The 18,255-nt window shown below is 42.4% G+C and overlaps 3 protein-coding genes across 6 annotated transcripts in view; 2 read left to right on the top strand and 1 right to left on the bottom strand.

The window, feature by feature from the left end:
• Positions 1–18,255, top strand: part of LOC114511072 (zinc finger protein 530-like) — a 568,693-nt gene that overhangs the window by 162,680 nt on the left and 387,758 nt on the right. The gene's annotated exons all lie outside the window — the stretch shown is intronic.
• The window catches only part of LOC114511040 (zinc finger protein 883-like), a 174,926-nt gene that overhangs the window by 65,223 nt on the left and 91,448 nt on the right, over positions 1–18,255 (top strand). Inside the window, exon 1 of one of the 2 annotated variants that reach the window (XM_036013416.1) lies at positions 7,201–7,324. The exons of the other annotated variant lie outside the window; for it this stretch is intronic. Coding sequence (XP_035869309.1) covers positions 7,291–7,324 — 34 coding nt within the window. The 5' untranslated portion in view covers positions 7,201–7,290. Of the gene's footprint in view, positions 1–7,200; positions 7,325–18,255 lie in introns of those variants that run through there. 2 annotated transcript variants of the gene reach the window in all.
• LOC114510937 (60S ribosomal protein L32-like) lies at positions 765–1,295 on the bottom strand. Its single transcript, XM_036013495.1, has one exon. The coding sequence runs from the start codon at positions 1,228–1,230 to the stop codon at positions 823–825; it is 408 nt and encodes a 135-aa protein (XP_035869388.1). The 5' UTR covers positions 1,231–1,295; the 3' UTR covers positions 765–822.

The raw sequence follows: 18,255 nt of genomic DNA, 5'->3' as shown, positions 1-18,255 counted from the left end.
CAAGATCAAAACTATGAACAATAAAATGGCAAACAAGACAATCTATTAACCACTGAATGTAGCCTTTCTGGCAGTAGGGAGCTCCCCACATCAACATGCCTCTTGCAAAAGATCTCCTTCATCCATCTCCAGGAGAGGAAAAGAGGAAACAAAAGAAGCACCTGGTACAGAGCTTCAATTTCTACATCCTGGATGTGAAATGACCTGGATGCTATAAAGCCACCACCGTCTTTAGCCATGCACAAATGGTAGTTTTGTGTGTTGTCTTCTTCATTGCCCTCTCTCAGTTTACAGTAGGAAAAGAAAGGCTTACAGAAGGATGCTGTTTCAGATGGAAGCAGAACTAGAAGTACCTGAATTAAGATCAGTGGGGAGCCTTCCCAAAAACACATTTTGGATAGAAAATTAAAAAAAAAAAAACAATTGAATCTGAAAAACAAACTAAGCAACAAGAAGATCAAAGACCCCAATCATGGATATGGAGAGCGTTTTGATAGTTGCCATGTGGGAGAGGTGGTGTGGGGGAATGGCTGAAGATGTGAGGGGATTAATAAGTACACACAGGTAGTTACAGAATAGCCCTGGGGATATAAAGTACAGTATAGGAAATGAAGTAGCCAAAGAACTTATTATATGCATGACCCGTGGACATGAACAATGGTTGGAGAATTGCCTGAGGGAGTGGGTGGTGCTGGGTGGAGGAGGGCATAAGGAGAAAAGTTAGGACAGCTGTAATAGCATAATCAATAATATATATACATATATTTTTTTTGCAGAATTTTAAGGTTTTATTAACACAAATACAATGTGCACACAATCTGTCTATTCATTTTCTTCACTGCGCAGCCTGGCATTGGGATTGGTGACTCTGATGGCCAGCTGGGCTGCTCTTTCCACAATGGCTTTGCGGTTCTTTGAGGAGACGTTGTGAGCAATCTCAGCACAGTAAGATTTGTTGCACATCAGCAGCACTTCAAGCTCCTTGACGTTATGGACCAGGAACTTTCGAAAACCACTGGGCAGCATGTGCTTTGTTTTCTTGTTGCTCCCATAACCAATGTTGGGCATCAATATCTGGCCCTTGAATCTTCTGCGCACCCTATTGTCAGTGCCTCTGGGTTTCCGCCAGTTCCGCTTAATTTTGACATAACGGTCTGACTGGTGCCGAATGAACTTCTTGGTCCTCTTTTTGACAATCTTGGGTTTCACGAGGGGTCTGAGGGCTGCCATGGTGCCGAGTAAGAGATGGCTGCCACCTCCGTAGGCAGCGCCGAGGAAGAGAGAGGAAGCGGACGCGCGAGATGTGTGCGACTTGACCTCTGGGTCCTAATAAAATGTATTTTTAAAAGGGAAGTAATTAAGGTCTATGAAGAAAAATAACTTGTCTTTGTAATTTTTTCCACAAGCATGTGCATTCACTCTCTCTATCCTTGATGCTTTTAGGCAGCACCTACAGGTTCAGCTACTATGTTTTTTGTATCTTTGTCTGGGTCGAGATTCTGCTGTGAGAATTTCATCTAAATCAGTTGGTAGACTGTTGTGTCCACTATCTGGATACAGTTCATCCTCCTCATGGACATAAGCTTGCTGACTTCACCACCAAACTGAGAGGGGTACTAACGTATATCTTGGTAGGTGACACACATCCAGTCTGTAGCCTTCCTTAGAGGAGATCTCCTTAGTTGAATGGCAGGTAGGGTGTATTGGGAAGGTGCTTAGCATTTACAAAGGAACTGCAAGTAGCCTGAATGAATGATGTCTTGGGTCAAGGGTGTCATAAACTTTGCAATGTTTTAAAATCTGCAGTGACCAGCTGGTCCAGATTTGAAAAATGGTTTCAGAACGCGACCTCAACACCTAGTGCAATCAAAAACAACAAAAAAAAGTGTATGTTAAATTTTTTAAAAGGAAAAGACCTTAAAGAATTTCTATTGATTTTAAATTTTTTATGGCATGTATACATACCCATACTTTTTAACAATTTATTTATTTTAAGAAAAAGAATGAGAGAGGGAAAGAGAAAAAAGCCTATTTGTTGTTCCACTTATATATGCATTCATTGGTTAATGTTTATGCAATTTATGTATTTTATCTTGTTATTCTTTTTTCATTTTCAAAGGTTTGTCCTATATTCCTGTGACATTTTAATGTATATGTGATGAGGAAACTAAGTATTACTCTGTTTCCCAGATTTGCTCATGTGAGCACACCCCCCTTTATTGCAATGTGCTTTATTAAGCTTCAGAGGACATGCATTTTCATCAACAGAAAGGCAAGACCCCCAGCAGCAAAAGATTGTATGCAACTCAACCAAGGCTCACATAATGGTTTACATTTATCAATAAAATATTTTTAAATTAAGCATATATTTTTATTTTTCACCTAGTGTTGTTGCATTCTTAATAGACCACAATGTGTACTTCACAACAAATAGATTAGGGTGACTAGCTTTATTAGCATATTCAGTTGGTTGGTCTGGGAATTTACATGCATTTTCTGGGCCAAATTCCTGTAATGGCTTGTCTTTGATGTCTTTGACATGTACTCTATTGTTTGAAAAAAAAGTGTAATTTAAGTTAGAGGCATCAGATAAAATCAGTGAGTAATCCAGTCACAGTGTGACCCAGGAGAGGTAAGACTTCTGGGTACATCAAGCACAGATGCACTTAGGTATTAGTGTATTAATTATTACATTTAATTTGCCTTGTGGATCCTACTGATGCAGGATAGAGAGCATTAGGGACTAGAGCAAAGTTCCCAAATACATTTGGCCTGAGGGAGGCACATGCCCCATTTTGTGCTAGGCCTGAATCAACAGCCTAGCAGGCACACCGGACCCTTCGTTGCCCAAGAAGTGATGTCCACCCAGGTGGCTATAGAGCAGATGGGGTATTCTTAGGGTATTCTTGGGGTGTAAACCCGCAGACTCGATCCAGGAGTCAGCTGGGGAAACCTCAGACCTCAGCCTTGAAGTCTGGGACCCAACCATGGAGTGTACAACCTACATTACCTGGAAGGCAGGGTGGAATGTCACAGAGCTGAGTCAATACTCAGAAAAGGCATTTCTCCTGGGGCCCTACTCTAAGGTGGAACTTCCATCGGTCTCTTGGCGGGCATTTCCTCTTTTCTCAGTTTTTATATTACCGGGTCAGGGAGTTGTGGTCGCAGGATTGAAAGGAGAAGGCGCCAGGGCGTTGTTCCCCACAGAAGCTGTGAGGCCAAGTACGCTGCCGGAGTGTCCGACATCAGGGTTGGGACAGTAACCCCAATACCAGGGATGCCCTCCTGGCCCCCCCGCTCCCACCCCTTTCAGGTCACAGAGCACGATGGGGAAGGCCTCACTGAGGCGCTGGGCTGAGGTGAGTGGGTACACCCTTGGTCTTCACCACTCAGCCCACCGAGTACTGCAGCTCGGGTCGGGGACACCTGTCATGTCCTGCAGCCCAAGCCCCGGCTTCCAGAATCGTAGGTGCTTGTGGGTGACACGGTGTGACAGGGTTGGCGAGGGTGACAGGCCTTCTAAACATGTGCAGGTGTCGTTGACCCGAAAAAACCCGCAAACCTGACCTGGGACTCACATCTGGTCTGAGCAGTCGGAGGCAAGCTCACGTCTTGACTGGGAGGCAGAGGCATTGCAACTTCATTCTAATGGTCCTGGTCGCCCAGGATGCTCGTGCACTGAGAGAGGTACAGGCTGTGTCATGGTTTTGAAAGCCTTTTAGATCCTTCTAAGATAGGAAACCTACTGGAGTGGGGCAATGAGGACATTGAGGCACAGGAAGGGGAGTCCTTGTTAAGGGTCACAGAGCGGGTCAGAGGATTCGCTGAGGAGACATTTAGCCTGAGGTCACCAGACTCCAGGACTAGGCAGAGATACAGCAGAGACCCGCTTACCAAGAGCTGAAGGGTGGTTGATTTCTTCTTCCCAGGTGCTCAAGTGGAAAATCATTATCAAATTAGACAAGGTAGAACAGGGGTCTCAGTCCTTACCTGGTGGTGACATGACCATATAGTGTCTAAAGATTCTTCCCTCAGTAATTTTTCAGCTTTCAAATGAGGAGACCCTGGGGATATGCTAATCCTGAGTGCAGGTCCCTTGAAATATCAAGGTCCTCCTGTTGCAGAAAATCACTTACACGCAGAGAGATAACGAAGCACAAACTTTTTTACTCACAGGCTCAGAGGGGTTAAATTCCAAATTCTCTGAGCAAAGAGTCTAAGCTGGAGTTTTTTTTATATACTAGTTACACAGGCAGAAAGGGAGGGGGAACCAGCTGCTGAAAGCAAGCATGCAGAAGCGAAGGTCAGTATTTTGGCCTTGAGATAACAGTTACCTTGGTAACGACTGCTGGTCAGCTTCTACCTAAAATAGTCCTGTGTGAAATTTTGCAAGTGTTACAGAGAACACTGCTTAACAAAGAAGCTGCAGAGCATAGAAGCTTTTTCATGGGGGTTTTTCTTTTCCTGCCACATTCCCATTTCTGGTGTCAACATAAGAAACGTTATAACTGTAGGGGCTTCTTTAAATGTTTATTTGAGCCGAACTGAGGACGGTTTTCAGGAAACAAAATCTCTATGGAGAGTGAAAATGCTTCAGACAATGGTAGTTTTACCACTTATTTTATACATCAGAATCAAAAAGGAAGTTGTATAAGTTGAGATCTTGAAATCTATTGGTGATGGGGTAGGGAGTTGGGAGAGAACAAAGCAGGAATACCCCTGATATTAAATAAAAGGGAAAAATGCATGGGCATACAATTGTTTTACATTACTGGGTATAAGATAGTTCATATTCAATGAGTTAACACAATAATAACACAGAGCACAGGTCTCTGCTCTATACAGTGTTTGTGCCCTGAAGGATAAGAAAAAAGTAAATTACCCTGACAATCCAAAGGTATGTTAACAAAGGTGCCTAAATACAAAGATGGGCTCTGTGAAGGTAAAAATTGACCCTCCTCAGGGAATATACAGGCCTAGGACATGACTACTTGCCATGACTGGATTTTACTTAGAAAGTTTTAATTTCTCACTCTATATAGGGGTATTTTCAGTCCCTCAGTTTGTAAGGCCATCTGGGAGTCCCCTAAGCTGATCATGATTAGTATATGCCCCCGGCCTCTTTGTTTTTTAGTTTTGGTCCACACACGCAGCCAGTGTAAGCATTGAAGGCAGGTTATCTGGGAAGGGACATCTGCACTTAATAATGGTTGGGGATGCCACAGAGCTGGGAATGGGTACCTCAAAAGTCTCCTTTGTGTTAAAAACAAAGTGCAAGTGGGTCAAGAATCAGATGTGTAAAGTAGCCAAATGATAATTTGCATATCTATTATGGAGATAATGGATCATTTGCATAAGAGAAAGGAGTGGTCTCTCCAGTTTAACAGGCTCCCTCTGGCTGCCTAGTGGATAAGAGATTATGGGGATTAATGGAGGAGGCAGGGAGCCCTGGACCAGGTGCCATCTACGGTCCAGAGGAGAGCTGATGGACCTGAGTTGGGCCTCACAGGTAAGAGAAAAGGTTGGATTCTTTGTCCATCTTTTTTATTGCATTTTTCCCCTTACTGTTTACCTTCCTCATACCTTCTTCCATTTCCATCTACCCTCCTCCACTTTATATTTTTAAGAAGGGCAAGTATAATTTCAGCTTTTGCAGTTGCAGAGTGTTCAAGACCACCCCAGCATTTATGGTGTAGCAGCTAAAGCAGTGCAAGTTCCATCAATTAGGCAGCAGAAGATGGTGGTAGATTAATTCTCTTTGGGAATATCAGAAGGTTCTTTTGGTTCACATTCTTAAAAGTCCAAGAGCAATGAGTGGAAACATCTTATGAGCAGCTAAACCATGTGTCTGGAAATCTGTGGAAGGGTAGAGGATGGAGTCATATCAAATGGTGGCTCTTTTGTGCATGAGCATGAAGGGGGCAGAGCTGAGGGAGCATAATTGGGTGTTAAGCCATGAAGCAGGGAGAAATCACACAGTGGGTGCACAGCGGGAGGAGGTGTGAGCTAATGGCCCTGGGTTCTTGGTGTCTGGATTTAAGGGTGAAACCTAAGCCCATATATGACTGTGCTTTGGAGGCATGATCTGGGAGACTGAGTGGAATTGTTTAGTAGGAAGAATGGGGCCCAGCAAACATGGCCCTTAGTTTAGATGGCATTTATCTGACCTACTTCCTCTCATCCTGCCTGCCTTTGCTAAAGGCAATGTGATTGATGAAAGAGATTGTGATGAGACAGCAGACAGCTTTGGCACCAAGTGCTGCTCTGGGGTGGTGGGGCTCCGTCTGCAGGGCCTATCCAGTCGCCACAGATGAGACTAAGTCTACCAAGACATGATCTGCTTGGGGAGGAAAGGTGGCCAATCACTCAAAGGAGAAGGGCTAGGAGCCTGTTCCTCAATGGGCTTTTACTGGGTTTGTTTATACAAGAATTCAGGTAAGGCTCATTAATCATTGCCAGACAGTAAGGATCAAACAATAGATAACAAAGAACTCTGAGGGCCTATTTTGAGTCAGGGTCAGATAGCTAAAGAGCTATAAAACTTTGAGGAACAAACTTACTTCTTGCTTGGACCCTTATCATTTAATTGAGGGCATTCTAAACAAAGCAGGTTTCACAGGATTTTACATATTGTTTCTTAGGCCTGCTCTCCTGGGGAACCACCCTTTCCAGCACAGGGCTGCACCACCCTCTTTCATTGTTTCAGGCTTAGGTGGAGCAAGAGAAGTAAGACAGCTAAGAGATTAGGAGATTTCTCACAGACAATGAGGACTCAGGCTTTGTCAACCTCGAGGGGCGAGGGTCCATCATCCCCTTTTGGGGTAGCCCCCAAAGTCCTTCCTTGGGGGCCTCCCACATGATCGTGCCTGTCTTGGATCCTTCCCCCCTTGGGGAATCTTACCCATCATTGGCTAACCGACCAAGCATTGGGGGCCAGTTATGGATGAAGTAAAAGGAGCAGAAGCAGCGCTCCTGCCTGGGAGACAAGCTTTTGTCTCCCTGGTGGTTTACGGTCCAAGGTCACTCCCTCAGCCTTAGCCTTGCTGTGGGTTATAGCTTCTGAAACCAGGCAGGGTGGTTCCCAACACTTCTGTCTTCTCTGAAGGGGGTGGGGTTGGAAGGGGTTGGGCATGGGGAAGAGTAGGATACAGGGTGTCAGACTGACTGTTCCAGATTCATTTGTATTAATTCTGACAGGTTCTAGTGACCTTTGAGGATGTTGCTGTGTATCTCTCCAGGACAGAATGGCTCCTACTTGATGAGACTCAGAGATGCCTGTACTTTAATGTTATGCTGGAGAACTATGCTCTTATATCATCTCTGGGTCAGATGCCGACTCTCCCTGTGTACACTCATCTTTGGATTGACTGTGCCCCCCTTTTCCTCAAGGGTCCAGTTTGCTTCTTTTATCCTAAGCTCTAAAGGTTCTGACCAGACTTGTTCCCAGGGAGAGATGGGCAGGAGCAACTGGTCTCAGGTTGCCCCTCATCATGTCTGCAGGGGTCCATTTTTTTATGGTTGATTGTCCCAGATTTTAAAAAACTAACTCACAGTTTAAAAAAAAAAAAAGACCCTGTCTCTCACCAGTGACCTGGTCTGGGCTTTTCATTTCTCTAGTGTCCTTCATTCCAGAGGGGTTGCTCTGTCCTCCCATGTGGACTGCAGGCACTATTTGCTACCACAGTGTCCTGGGTGGATCCTGGACTTGGCAGGGCTGGTTTGCTTGCCCTGCCCTCTACTATCCCTGCTGCTACCTGTTGTACAGAACTCTCATAGGGAAGGATTCAACCTCAGTAGTATTGCAAGAAGCTGAATAGATTGCATATTGAGTAGTGAGAAAATATTTATGTTCTCAAACATTTCTACAACTATATATATTTTTATCCTCACTGCAAAATATTGTTGATTGTTAGAGAAAGAAGGGAAGGAGAAATATCAACGTGAAAGAGAAGCATCGATCAGTTTCTTCCCATACACACCTTTAGCAGGCAATTGTCCCAGTGACCTACATTTGTACCTTGACTAGGAATCAGACCTGCAGCCTTTTGGTACACAGGACAATGCTCTAACTGAGCCACTTGGCCAGGGTTGGTTAACATACTATGCATATATTTATTAGTTCTGGGTTGGTTTTTTTTTTTTAAAGATTTTATTTATTTTTAGAGAGAGGGGAAGGAAGGGAGAACAAGGGACACTGAAACATCAATGTGTAGTTGCCTCTTGTGCGCCCCATACTGGAAACCTGGCCTGGAACCAGGGATGTGCCCTGACTGAGAATTGACCCTGTGACCCTTTGGTTCACAGGCCAGAGCTAAATCCACTGAGCCACACCAGCCAGGGCTTATTAATTTTGTTTTGTCAGTAGTGTTTTCAAAGTCCAATAATTCCCTTTGCTTTTGAAATGGATGAGGTACTCATCTTGGAAGGGCAATATCTAAGTTGTCTAGTAGTGTTGTGTTGCGTTTTCTGTGTCAGATTTCATTGTTTGCTTGTGTCCTCAGGTGCTCTGTATTTGGGTACCTAGTAATTAAAATTGTTATCCTCCCACTCTCTTTGGTGTTATTTCCATGGAATATTTTTTTGAAGACTTAATTATTTATTTTTAGAGAGATTGGTTGGGAAGGAGAGAAAAATCATCAATGGGTGGGTGCCTCTCGTACACCCTCTACTGGGGACCTGGTCCACAATGCCAGCGTATGCCCTGATTGGGAGTGGAACCATCAGCCCTCTGTTTTATAGGCCCTTGCTCAGTCCACCGAGCTGCATCAACCGGGGCTGCATGGATGTTTTTTATATCTCCTTATTTTAAGCATATTTGTGTCCATAAAGATTTAGTGAGTCTCCGGGAAGCAGCACATTTTGTGTCCTGGGGACTTTTTTTGCATAACACAATGTAAACCCATCCAGGTATCAGTTTCTTTCTTTCTTTATTTATTTACTTATTTCTATAGATTTTTTCATTTTTAAATACATTGACATACATCATTATATTTGTTTCATGCTTAGACATTTTATAACTTACTAAATGATCCTCTCTATAAATCTCACACCCATCTGAAACCATACATAATTAGTAGAATGTTATTGATTATATTTCCCAGGCTTTACTTTACATCCCCATGAATTTTGTGTAGCTGCCCATTTGTAAGTTTTAATCTCTTCACTTCTTATACCCGTTGTAAGAATTGATTTTTAAAGATTGTTTATTTATTTATTTTTAGAGAGAGGAGAAGAGAAGGAGAGAAATATCAGTGTGTGGTTGTCTATGGTGCACCCCCCAAATGGGGGCACGTCCACATACCAAGCATGTGCCTGACTGTTAATCAAACCTGTGACATTTTGCTTTATACTCTGCACTCAATCCACCTGGCCACACCAGCCAGGGCTGAATTTTTATATGTCTTTTTTGAGCCAAACTGATGACAATGGCCAGGATGCAAGATCTCAAATGCTTTGTCTTATGTTTTTTTATCCCTTTTCCCACTCTGTTGAGGGGAGAGACCTGGTTCTTCTTGCTGATACATGTAAAAAATTACAGATCAACAAATCTATTTGCATGTAATCAGTTTATTAGTGACCTGTTCCCATGAAAGAGAACAGGACTGGGTAAGATTAGGGGGTGAAGGTCAAAGTTTCAGGGCAAAGCAGGGAGGCAAAAGTAAGAGAGGCTGAAGACTAGGGTGGCAAGCCCCCAGGCAGCCTGAGGCCGGGTGGTCAGAGGCCCAGTGGCCTGGCAGCCAAGATCGCTTAGAATGCCCGAGCCCCCAAGAGAGAGAGTGAGTCTGTTGTTCAGAGGACTTATATAGTTGGTGGGATAGGAGGGAAAAAAAGTTACATATTAATTAACAGGTAAATGTGGTACCAGCTTTCCTGGGGGAATGTGACTACCCAAACTTAGGTATGTGTGGGGGTCTGTTAGCTCGAATCCTTATCTTGCTCCAGACTCCATTTGTTCATCTTGTTGTAAAACAAATACGGGACAGGAGGCAGTTCATTAAAATTGGGGCACTTCCCAAAGTTATTATGGGCTCTTTCTGTAAGCATCAGGGACTCCCTTGTAAAACAGATAGTGACCAGAGGTAGATAATTAACCAAAGTTGCTTCATGGGCTTCCTCTTTGGGCACCATGGACACTCTCCCACATTCTAGGCCTTGGGATGAAAGCACAATATCAGGGCTTTCTTTCTCAGATAGTGGAAATGCTACATAGAATTTCAAGGACTTCCCTTCTTTCTTGCCAACATAGTGTTTCTTGTGATGTTGGAACACCTGGCAATATTATCAGACCAGGCTTAGAACTGCTGAGTTAACGTGTGAGACCTGTCTCCTTTCTCCTTCCTCCCTCAGTTTATTTATTTATTTATTTATTTAGATTTTATTTATTTATTTTTAGAGAGGGAAGGGAGGGAGATAGAGAGAGAGAGAGAGAGAGAAACATCAATGTGCGGTTGCTGGGGGTTATGGCCTGCAACCCAGGCATGTACCCTGGCTGGGTATCGAACCTGAGACACTTTGGTTCGCAGCCCACGCTCAATCCACTGACCTACGCCAGCCAGGGCTCCTCCCTCAGTTTACTATTTAATTTACCTAATTGGTAAAAGGTGTTTCCTGGCAACCAGGGTGCTAGCTGCTGGCCAGTAACAGTATTGCAGTCTCAGAGTTCTTCCTATGCTATCTCCTGCCTCAACTCTGTATCCTTGATTGGAAAATTTCTTGGAGAACATACTGTTGCCACCTTGTTATGTTTTCTGCCTCTTGTGGAGTTCCTTTATTGCCTTCCTATTTTGCTGTCTTGTGTGTATATGTGTGATTTTATTCCCTTCTCTTTTGTGTATCCATTACACAGTATTGCACTTGTGGTTTGTCTTGATTAGACTTACATAAAACTCATACTCTTAACAGTTCATTGTAACCAAAAACAGCTTCACTACATGCAAAACTTCTACCCTGTCATTCTGCCACACCACTGCTTTATATGTATTGATTCACACTTCACATCTTTCTATATTGTGTACCTGTTGACAAATATGTCACCATTGTTATTCATAATACACTTTATTTTTGTCCTATACAATAGAGTTAAATGAAGTACATTCAACTAATGAACTGTCTTAGTATTGTGAACCTGATGACATCCTGGCTTTACCAGAAAGTTTTACAGTTTTCCACGGTTTCCTGTTTCTGTGCAGTATGCCTTTATTTCATCTCAAAGATTTTTTTTTTTAGCATATCCAATAAGTCAGGATTAATGAAATTAGCTTCTTCACCTTTTGTGTTTCCAGGAAATTTTTTTTCTTCTGATTTCTGAGGATGAGGTTTGGGGGATAGAGTATTGTGTTTTGCAGATGTGTTCTTGTAGTGTTTTGAATATATCATTTGACATTCTCCAAGACCACAAGGTTTCTTCAGAAAAACCTATTGCTGCCCTTATGGAAGTGTTTTCCTTACTTGAGGAGCTTCTATTGTCTTTGGTCTTTCAAACTTTTTTTGGTTTTGATATTTGACCCTTTTATTAGAATATGTCATGCTGAAATCCTGTTTGCATTGAATGTGTACAGGGACCTGAGAGGGTGTTGTACATGGCCATTCACATTTCTTTTTCCGATTTTGAAGTCAATCTTTAGCTCGTGTTTTAAAATAAATATTTTACACCTCTCCTTCCCCTCCAGTTTATCTATGTGATTTGAATCTACCTCTGTTTGCTGAGCCAGTCTTCTTCCTCTCCTTTTGTGTAGCTCTTTGTATATGCTCCACTTTGTAGCTCTTAAGAATAACTGGTCTGTTAAGCCTCTTTGCCTTTCCTGAAGAGCTTGCTGTTTAGCATGGGTAATTGTCTAATTATTTTCAAAGGGGGTTGAATACTTGTATTTTTTCTTCTTCAGCCTTGGTGTGGTCACTGACATAGATATTATTCTTTTGTTTTTTTGCTGCAGAGTTTTTCTATGACTTTGTTGGTCAGTCATCTCTTCTGCTTTCTCTTTGGAGTTGAATCATCAGTATTCCATGTAGTTACTCTAATGGTAGGGGAAGGAACAGTCCTTTATGTATCACAAGAGGGATAGGCAACCAGCCACGACAGGATGGGCTCACAGGGGAACTGGCATTGGTGAATGGCATTGGAAGAGAATTTGACTCCAAGGCTTGGTTAAAACCTAATGACAAACCTGTTCTGTTTAATTATATTTTGTCACCATTGCCAGTAGCCACACAAATTAATCAACTTGTCCTTTCCCAGTGTTGATACCTTACCAGTTTGTTACTTTTAATAATTTTCCTTTGCACTCTTGGTTTCCAGTAATGGATAATCTCTGCCTATCTAACTATACACCACAACCCTTTTTCTGAGGCATCTTTTTCGTGTGCTTTCCCATTATGATCAATGTATGTTACATCTTGAAGTGTCTATATATTTCTATAGAAACCTAGCACAGCATCTGCTCTACTGTTGTTGATTTTCATTGTTTTGGGCACACTCATATCCTCCACACAGTCTTACAAGACAAGCACAGAGGGTTTTGCAGGTAGGCCCTAACAGAGGAATATCTTGTAGAGCCAGCATCTCTTCCTTGGGTCCTGTCCCATCTTAGTACCCTTTCATTAATGAGTTGCCCATTATTATAGACAGGAGGTACTTTTTTTGAGTCTCTCCTTTGTCTTGGAAATCATCCCATAGAATCATGCCAGATGTTACAGATGCAAATTAGTGATGAGAGAACCCTCTCCCTGTGGGTCAGTATGGACTTCACTAGCATTTGTTTTTCTTCAGGTTGTTGCTGTGCAGCAGAGCATGTGGTGGCACCCACTGAACAGAATGTTTCTATAAAAGTCTCAAAGGCTATGAATCTGAAGTTAACACTATCTCCCCAGAAGAGCCACCCATGTGAGAGCTGTGGGTGCATTTTGAGAGACATTTTCCTCTTGGTTGACCAGCAGGGAACCCAATAGGGCCCAACACTGCTGAGGTGTGGGGCATGTGCAAAACCATTTTATTTCAGTGCACAGAGTCACAAGCTCCAGGTTTTGGAGGACACAAAAAAGAATTGTTTCATAAGCAATGTGGACAGGGTCTTGCTAGCAAAGAGGTACAAATTCTATGTGCCATGGAAGCCTTGTACCTCTAGACAGGTTGAAAATGTTTCCTCATCAGCCCTGGATATCATGAGGAACTAGTTGCTTACACCATGCACAGGGAAAACAAAATCTGTAAGTCTGGAATGACTTTTCAAACTGCAAAATATTACACCCCAAGAGAAAGAAAGAAAATCATTGGCTGTGATAACACACATATTGAGGACCAGGAATTCCTTACTGGGAAAAAGCATCTTTCATGTTGTAAATGTGGCAAGTCTTTTATCAGAATTTCATCCCTCCATGTTCATCAGAGAGTTCACACCAGAGAAGGGCCTTATGAGTGCACTGAATGTCAGAAGGCTTTTACCAGAATTTCTGGTCTTCAAGTTCATCAGAGAGTTCTCACTGGAGAAAGGCCTTATAAGTGTGGTGAATGTGGGAAATCTTACTCCAGTTACTCTGGTTTCCATTGTTATCAGAAAGTTCACACTGGAGAAAGGCCTTATGAGTGTATTGAATGTGGGAAATGTTTTAAACAGAGCTCTACCCTCTGCCTTCACCACAGAGTTCACACAGGAGAAAGGCCTTATGAGTGCAGTGAATGCAGAAAATGTTTTACCTGTAGATCTTACCTCCTTCTTCATCAGAGAATTCACACTAGAGAAAGGCCTTTTGGGTGCAGTAAATGCAGTAAATCTTTTACCCAGAGCTCTGCCCTCCGTGTTCATCACAGAATTCACACAGGAGAAAAGGCCTTTTAGTTGTGATGAATGTGGAAAATCTTTTACACCTAGCTTTTTCCTCCATCATCTTAAGAAAATTCACACTGAAGAAAGCCTGTATAAGTCTGGTGAATATGGAAAATCTTTTAACAGTAGCTCTGAACTTTGTCTGCACCACACAGCTCACACTGGAGAAAGGCCTCATAGGTGTAGTGAGCATGGGAAATCTTGTACCTGAAGCTCTGCCCTCCACTTTCATGAAAGTGTTCACACTGGATAAAGTACTTATGAATCCACTAAATGGGGAAATACTTTTTGTCTACCATTCGCCTCAGTGATCATCCAAGTTTCATACCTAGAAACAATAGTGTGGTGAATGTGGGAAATCTTATCTGTTCTATTAACTATCATTGTTATCAGGGACTACACACAAGAGGAAAGTTTTATGGCTGCAGGGAATGTGGGAAATGTTGTTTAACCAGTAACTTTCTTTATCCTTGGAGACTTCACATTAGAGAAAGGCCTCATGAGTGCAGTGAAAGTGGGAAACCCTTTTTCTGTAGCTGTCCTCTCTGTTGTTATCAGAGAGTTTTCTCTGGAGAATGGCTTTATACCAGCAGTGAATGTGAGAAGTCATTTCCCTGTGTCAGTACTTTCCATTATTGTGAGAGAGTTACACTGTAGAAATGTGTTTTCAGTACTGTGAATATGGCAAATCTCTTATCAGTAGCTACAATTTTATAAGACAGTTTATAAGGACTAATTTTTTATAAGTTTAGAATATTTAGGAAATCATTCCTTTCATGCACCTGGAGTTGGACTAGGGTTGACCCCTAACCTAGGTATGTGCCCTAATCCATAATCAATTTTGTATTGTTTTGGTGACTGGATGATGCTCTTTCCACTGATCCACACTGGCCATGGCTCTCTCCCTCTTTCCTCAGTCTCTTTCCCCTCTCTCTAGAAATAAATAAGCAAATAAATAAATAAGTAATATTTGAAACATACATCTATTCAGTGTCAGAATCAGACTATCTTATTTGATATTCAACAGCATGGGTGAAAAAACATTCAAAATACTTTTTGGGGATGTTTTATACTTTCCACATAAGAGGAACTAAAATAACCTTTTGTAAAATTACTCACAAATAGAGTCCTCGAGTTTTTTGCCCATTCACATGACTTTTGTCTAAAACATGTCTTCTTGTACCAGCCTGGCCCTGCCACCACTGTGCTTGGCTGAGTTCAGAGATCTGTTGTAACCTATAGATTCCCTGGCTCTCCTCTCCTGACAATTTAGAGTGACGCACAAATGAAACCAAACATGACAGAAGTCTCAATAGTTCTTTATTGATTTCAATTGGTTAGATCTACCCACAACTGAAAGAGGAATATTTAAATTGTACTATTTTAGTACCATTGTTATGTTGTATGCTGTACTATTGTTATGTTGTATTTTCTGACTTCAGATCTTATACTGTTTGCTTAATATACTGACCTAATATACTTAGGTGTCTGTGGTTGGATACATAGTAATTAAAATTGTTACCCTTTTAATAAAAAGACTCCTTTTTTATTTTATGGTCGCCATTTTCTCTTGTGAGAATATGTGAGGTTGTCTTTTTGTCTGATACAATTTTATTTTTTATTTTTTTAACTCTAATTTTTAAAATATTTTATTTATTGATTTATCTTTAGAGAGAGGAGAAAGAGAAGGAGAGAAACATCAATGTGTGGTTGCTTCTTGCATGCCCCCTACAGGGGACCTGGCCTGCAACTTAGGCATGTGCCCCAACTGGGAATCAAACCAGCGACCCTTTGGTTTGCAGGCAGGCACTCAGTGCACTGAGCCACACCAGCCAGGGCTGTCTGATACAATTTTACCTAGTCCTGCTCTCTTTGTTTTTATCTGTATGAAATATTTTTTAAAGATTTTATTTATTTATTTTTAGAGAGAGAGAGAGAGAGAGAGAGAGAGAGAGAAACATCAATGTGCGGTTGCTGGGGGTTATGGCCTGCAACCCAGGCATGTACCCTGGCTGGGAATCGAACCTGGGACACTTTGGTTCCCAGCCCGTGCTCAATCCACTGAGCTACGCCAGCTAGGGCTTGTATGAAATATTTTTTGAGATTTCATTTATTGACTTCTGGCCAAGTTAGAGGCGAGGGTAGACACACTGTGCTGCCTTGCACTACCAAAAGAAGGACAACAACAATTTAAAAACAAAAAACCAGAACTGACAGAAAATCGAACTGTATGGAAGTCTGACAACCAAGGAGTTAAAGAGGACATTCTTTCAGACTGGTAAGAGGGGCTGAGTTGGGCAGCTCCCAGCAAAGTGGCAGCTGGCAGACCCAGTGAGGCAGTGGATTGTGGAGTGGGGCATGGCGAGCAAGGCTGCAGCTAGCAAGCAAGGGAGTGGTTGGTGGGTGGTCCCACATTCATGCATAGATAAACCAGGCAAAGCTGTCGAGTGAGACAGACCACGCAACCCAGGGTCCCAGCGTGGGGAAATAAAGGCTGAAACCACTGACTGAAAACACCTGCAGGGGTTGAGGCAGCAGCTGGAGAAACTCCCAGCCTCACAGGAGAGTTCACTGGAGAGACTCACAGAGTCCTAGAATGTACACAAGCCCTCCCACACAGGAATAAGCACCAGAAGGGCCCAGTTTGCTTGGGGAAAGCAGGGGAAGTGACTGAAATCTGACAGAGAGTGGAGCAAGCATCATTGTTCCCTCTCAGACCTCTGCCCCACATACAGCATCACAACCCAGCGATGTGGGTTACCCTGTCCTGGTGAACACCTAAGGCTCCGCCCTTCCATGCATAACAGGCTTGTCAAGACAAAACAAAAAAAAAATGACCCAAACTAAAGAACAGATCAAAGCTCCAGAAAAAATACAACTAAGCAATCAAGAGATCGGCAACCTATCAGATGCACAGTTCAAAGCACTGGTTATCAGGATGCTCACAGAATTTGGTTGAATTTGGTCACAAATTAGATGAAAAAAATGAAGGCTAAGTGAAATGAAGGAAAATGTATAGGGAATCAATAGTGATGGGAAGGAAATTGGAACTCAAATCAACGGTGTGGACCAGAAGGAAGAAAGAAACATCCAATCAGGAAAGAATGAACAAGAATTTTTAAAAATGAGGAGAGGCTTAAGAACCTCCAAGATATCTTTTTTTTTTAAAGATTTTATTTATTTATTTTTAGAGAGGGAAGGGAGGGAGATAGAGAGAGAAACATCAATGTGCGGTTGCTGGGGGTTATGGCCTGCAACCCAGGCATGTACCCTGGCTGGGAATCGAACCTGCGACACTTTGGTTCGCAGCCCGCACTCAATCCACTGAGCTACACCAGCCAGGGCTCAAGATATCTTTAAACATTCCAACATCTGAATTATAGGGGTACCAGAGGAGAAGAGGAAGAGCAACAAGTGGAAAAGTTATTTGAACAAATAATAAAGGAAAACTTCCCCAATCTGGCAAAGGAAATAGACTTCCAGGAAGTCCAGGAAGCTCAGAGAGGTCCAAAGAAGTTGGACACAAGGAGGAACACACCAAGGCACATCATAATTACATTACCCAAGATTAAAATTTAAGGAGAGAATCCTAGAAGCACCAAGAAAAAATGAGATATTTAACTACAAAGGAGTTCCCATCAGACTGTCAGCTGATTTCTCAAAAGAGACCTTACAGGCAAGAAGGAGCTGGAAAGAAGTATTCCAAGTCTACGAAAGGCAAGGACCTACATCCAAGATTGCTCTATCCAGCAAAGCTTTCATTTAGAATGGAAGGGCAGATAAAATGCTTCCTAGATAAGGTCAAGTTAAAGGAGTTCATCATTACCAAGCCCTTATTATATGAAATATTAAAGGGAGTTATCTAAGAAAAAGAATATAAAAAAACATGTATAGTAAAATGACAGCAAACTCACAATTATTAACAACCACACCTAAAACAAAAACAAAGTAAGCAAACAACTAGAACAGGAACAGAACCACAGAAATGGAGATCACATGGAGGGGTATCAACAGGGGAATGGGCGGAGGAGAGAGGGGGAAAAGGTACAGAGAATAAGTGGCGTAGATGGTGGGTAGAATATAGACAGGGGGAGGGTAAGAATAGTATGGGAAATATAAAAGCCAAAGAATTAATATGCATGACACATGGACATGAGCTAAAGGTGGGGAATGTGGGTGGGAGTGTGCAGGGTGGAGGGAAGTGAAGGGGGGAAAATGGGACAAATGTAATAGCATAATCAATAAAATATATTTTTAAAAGATTTTATTTACTTTTAGACGGAGGGGAGGAAGAAACAGAGGGAGAGAAAATTCTGCATTTGGTTGTCTCTCATTTTCCCCCTACTGGTGACCTGGCTCACAACCCAGAGTTGTGCCCTGACTGGGAATAGAACCACCAACACTTTGGTCTGTAGGCCTGTGAGCAAATCTACTG

Source organism: Phyllostomus discolor, chromosome 12, assembly GCF_004126475.2.
Source record: "Phyllostomus discolor isolate MPI-MPIP mPhyDis1 chromosome 12, mPhyDis1.pri.v3, whole genome shotgun sequence".
NCBI classification, from domain to species: Eukaryota; Metazoa; Chordata; class Mammalia; order Chiroptera; family Phyllostomidae; genus Phyllostomus; species Phyllostomus discolor.
This window is presented reverse-complemented; position numbering and strand designations above follow the sequence as displayed.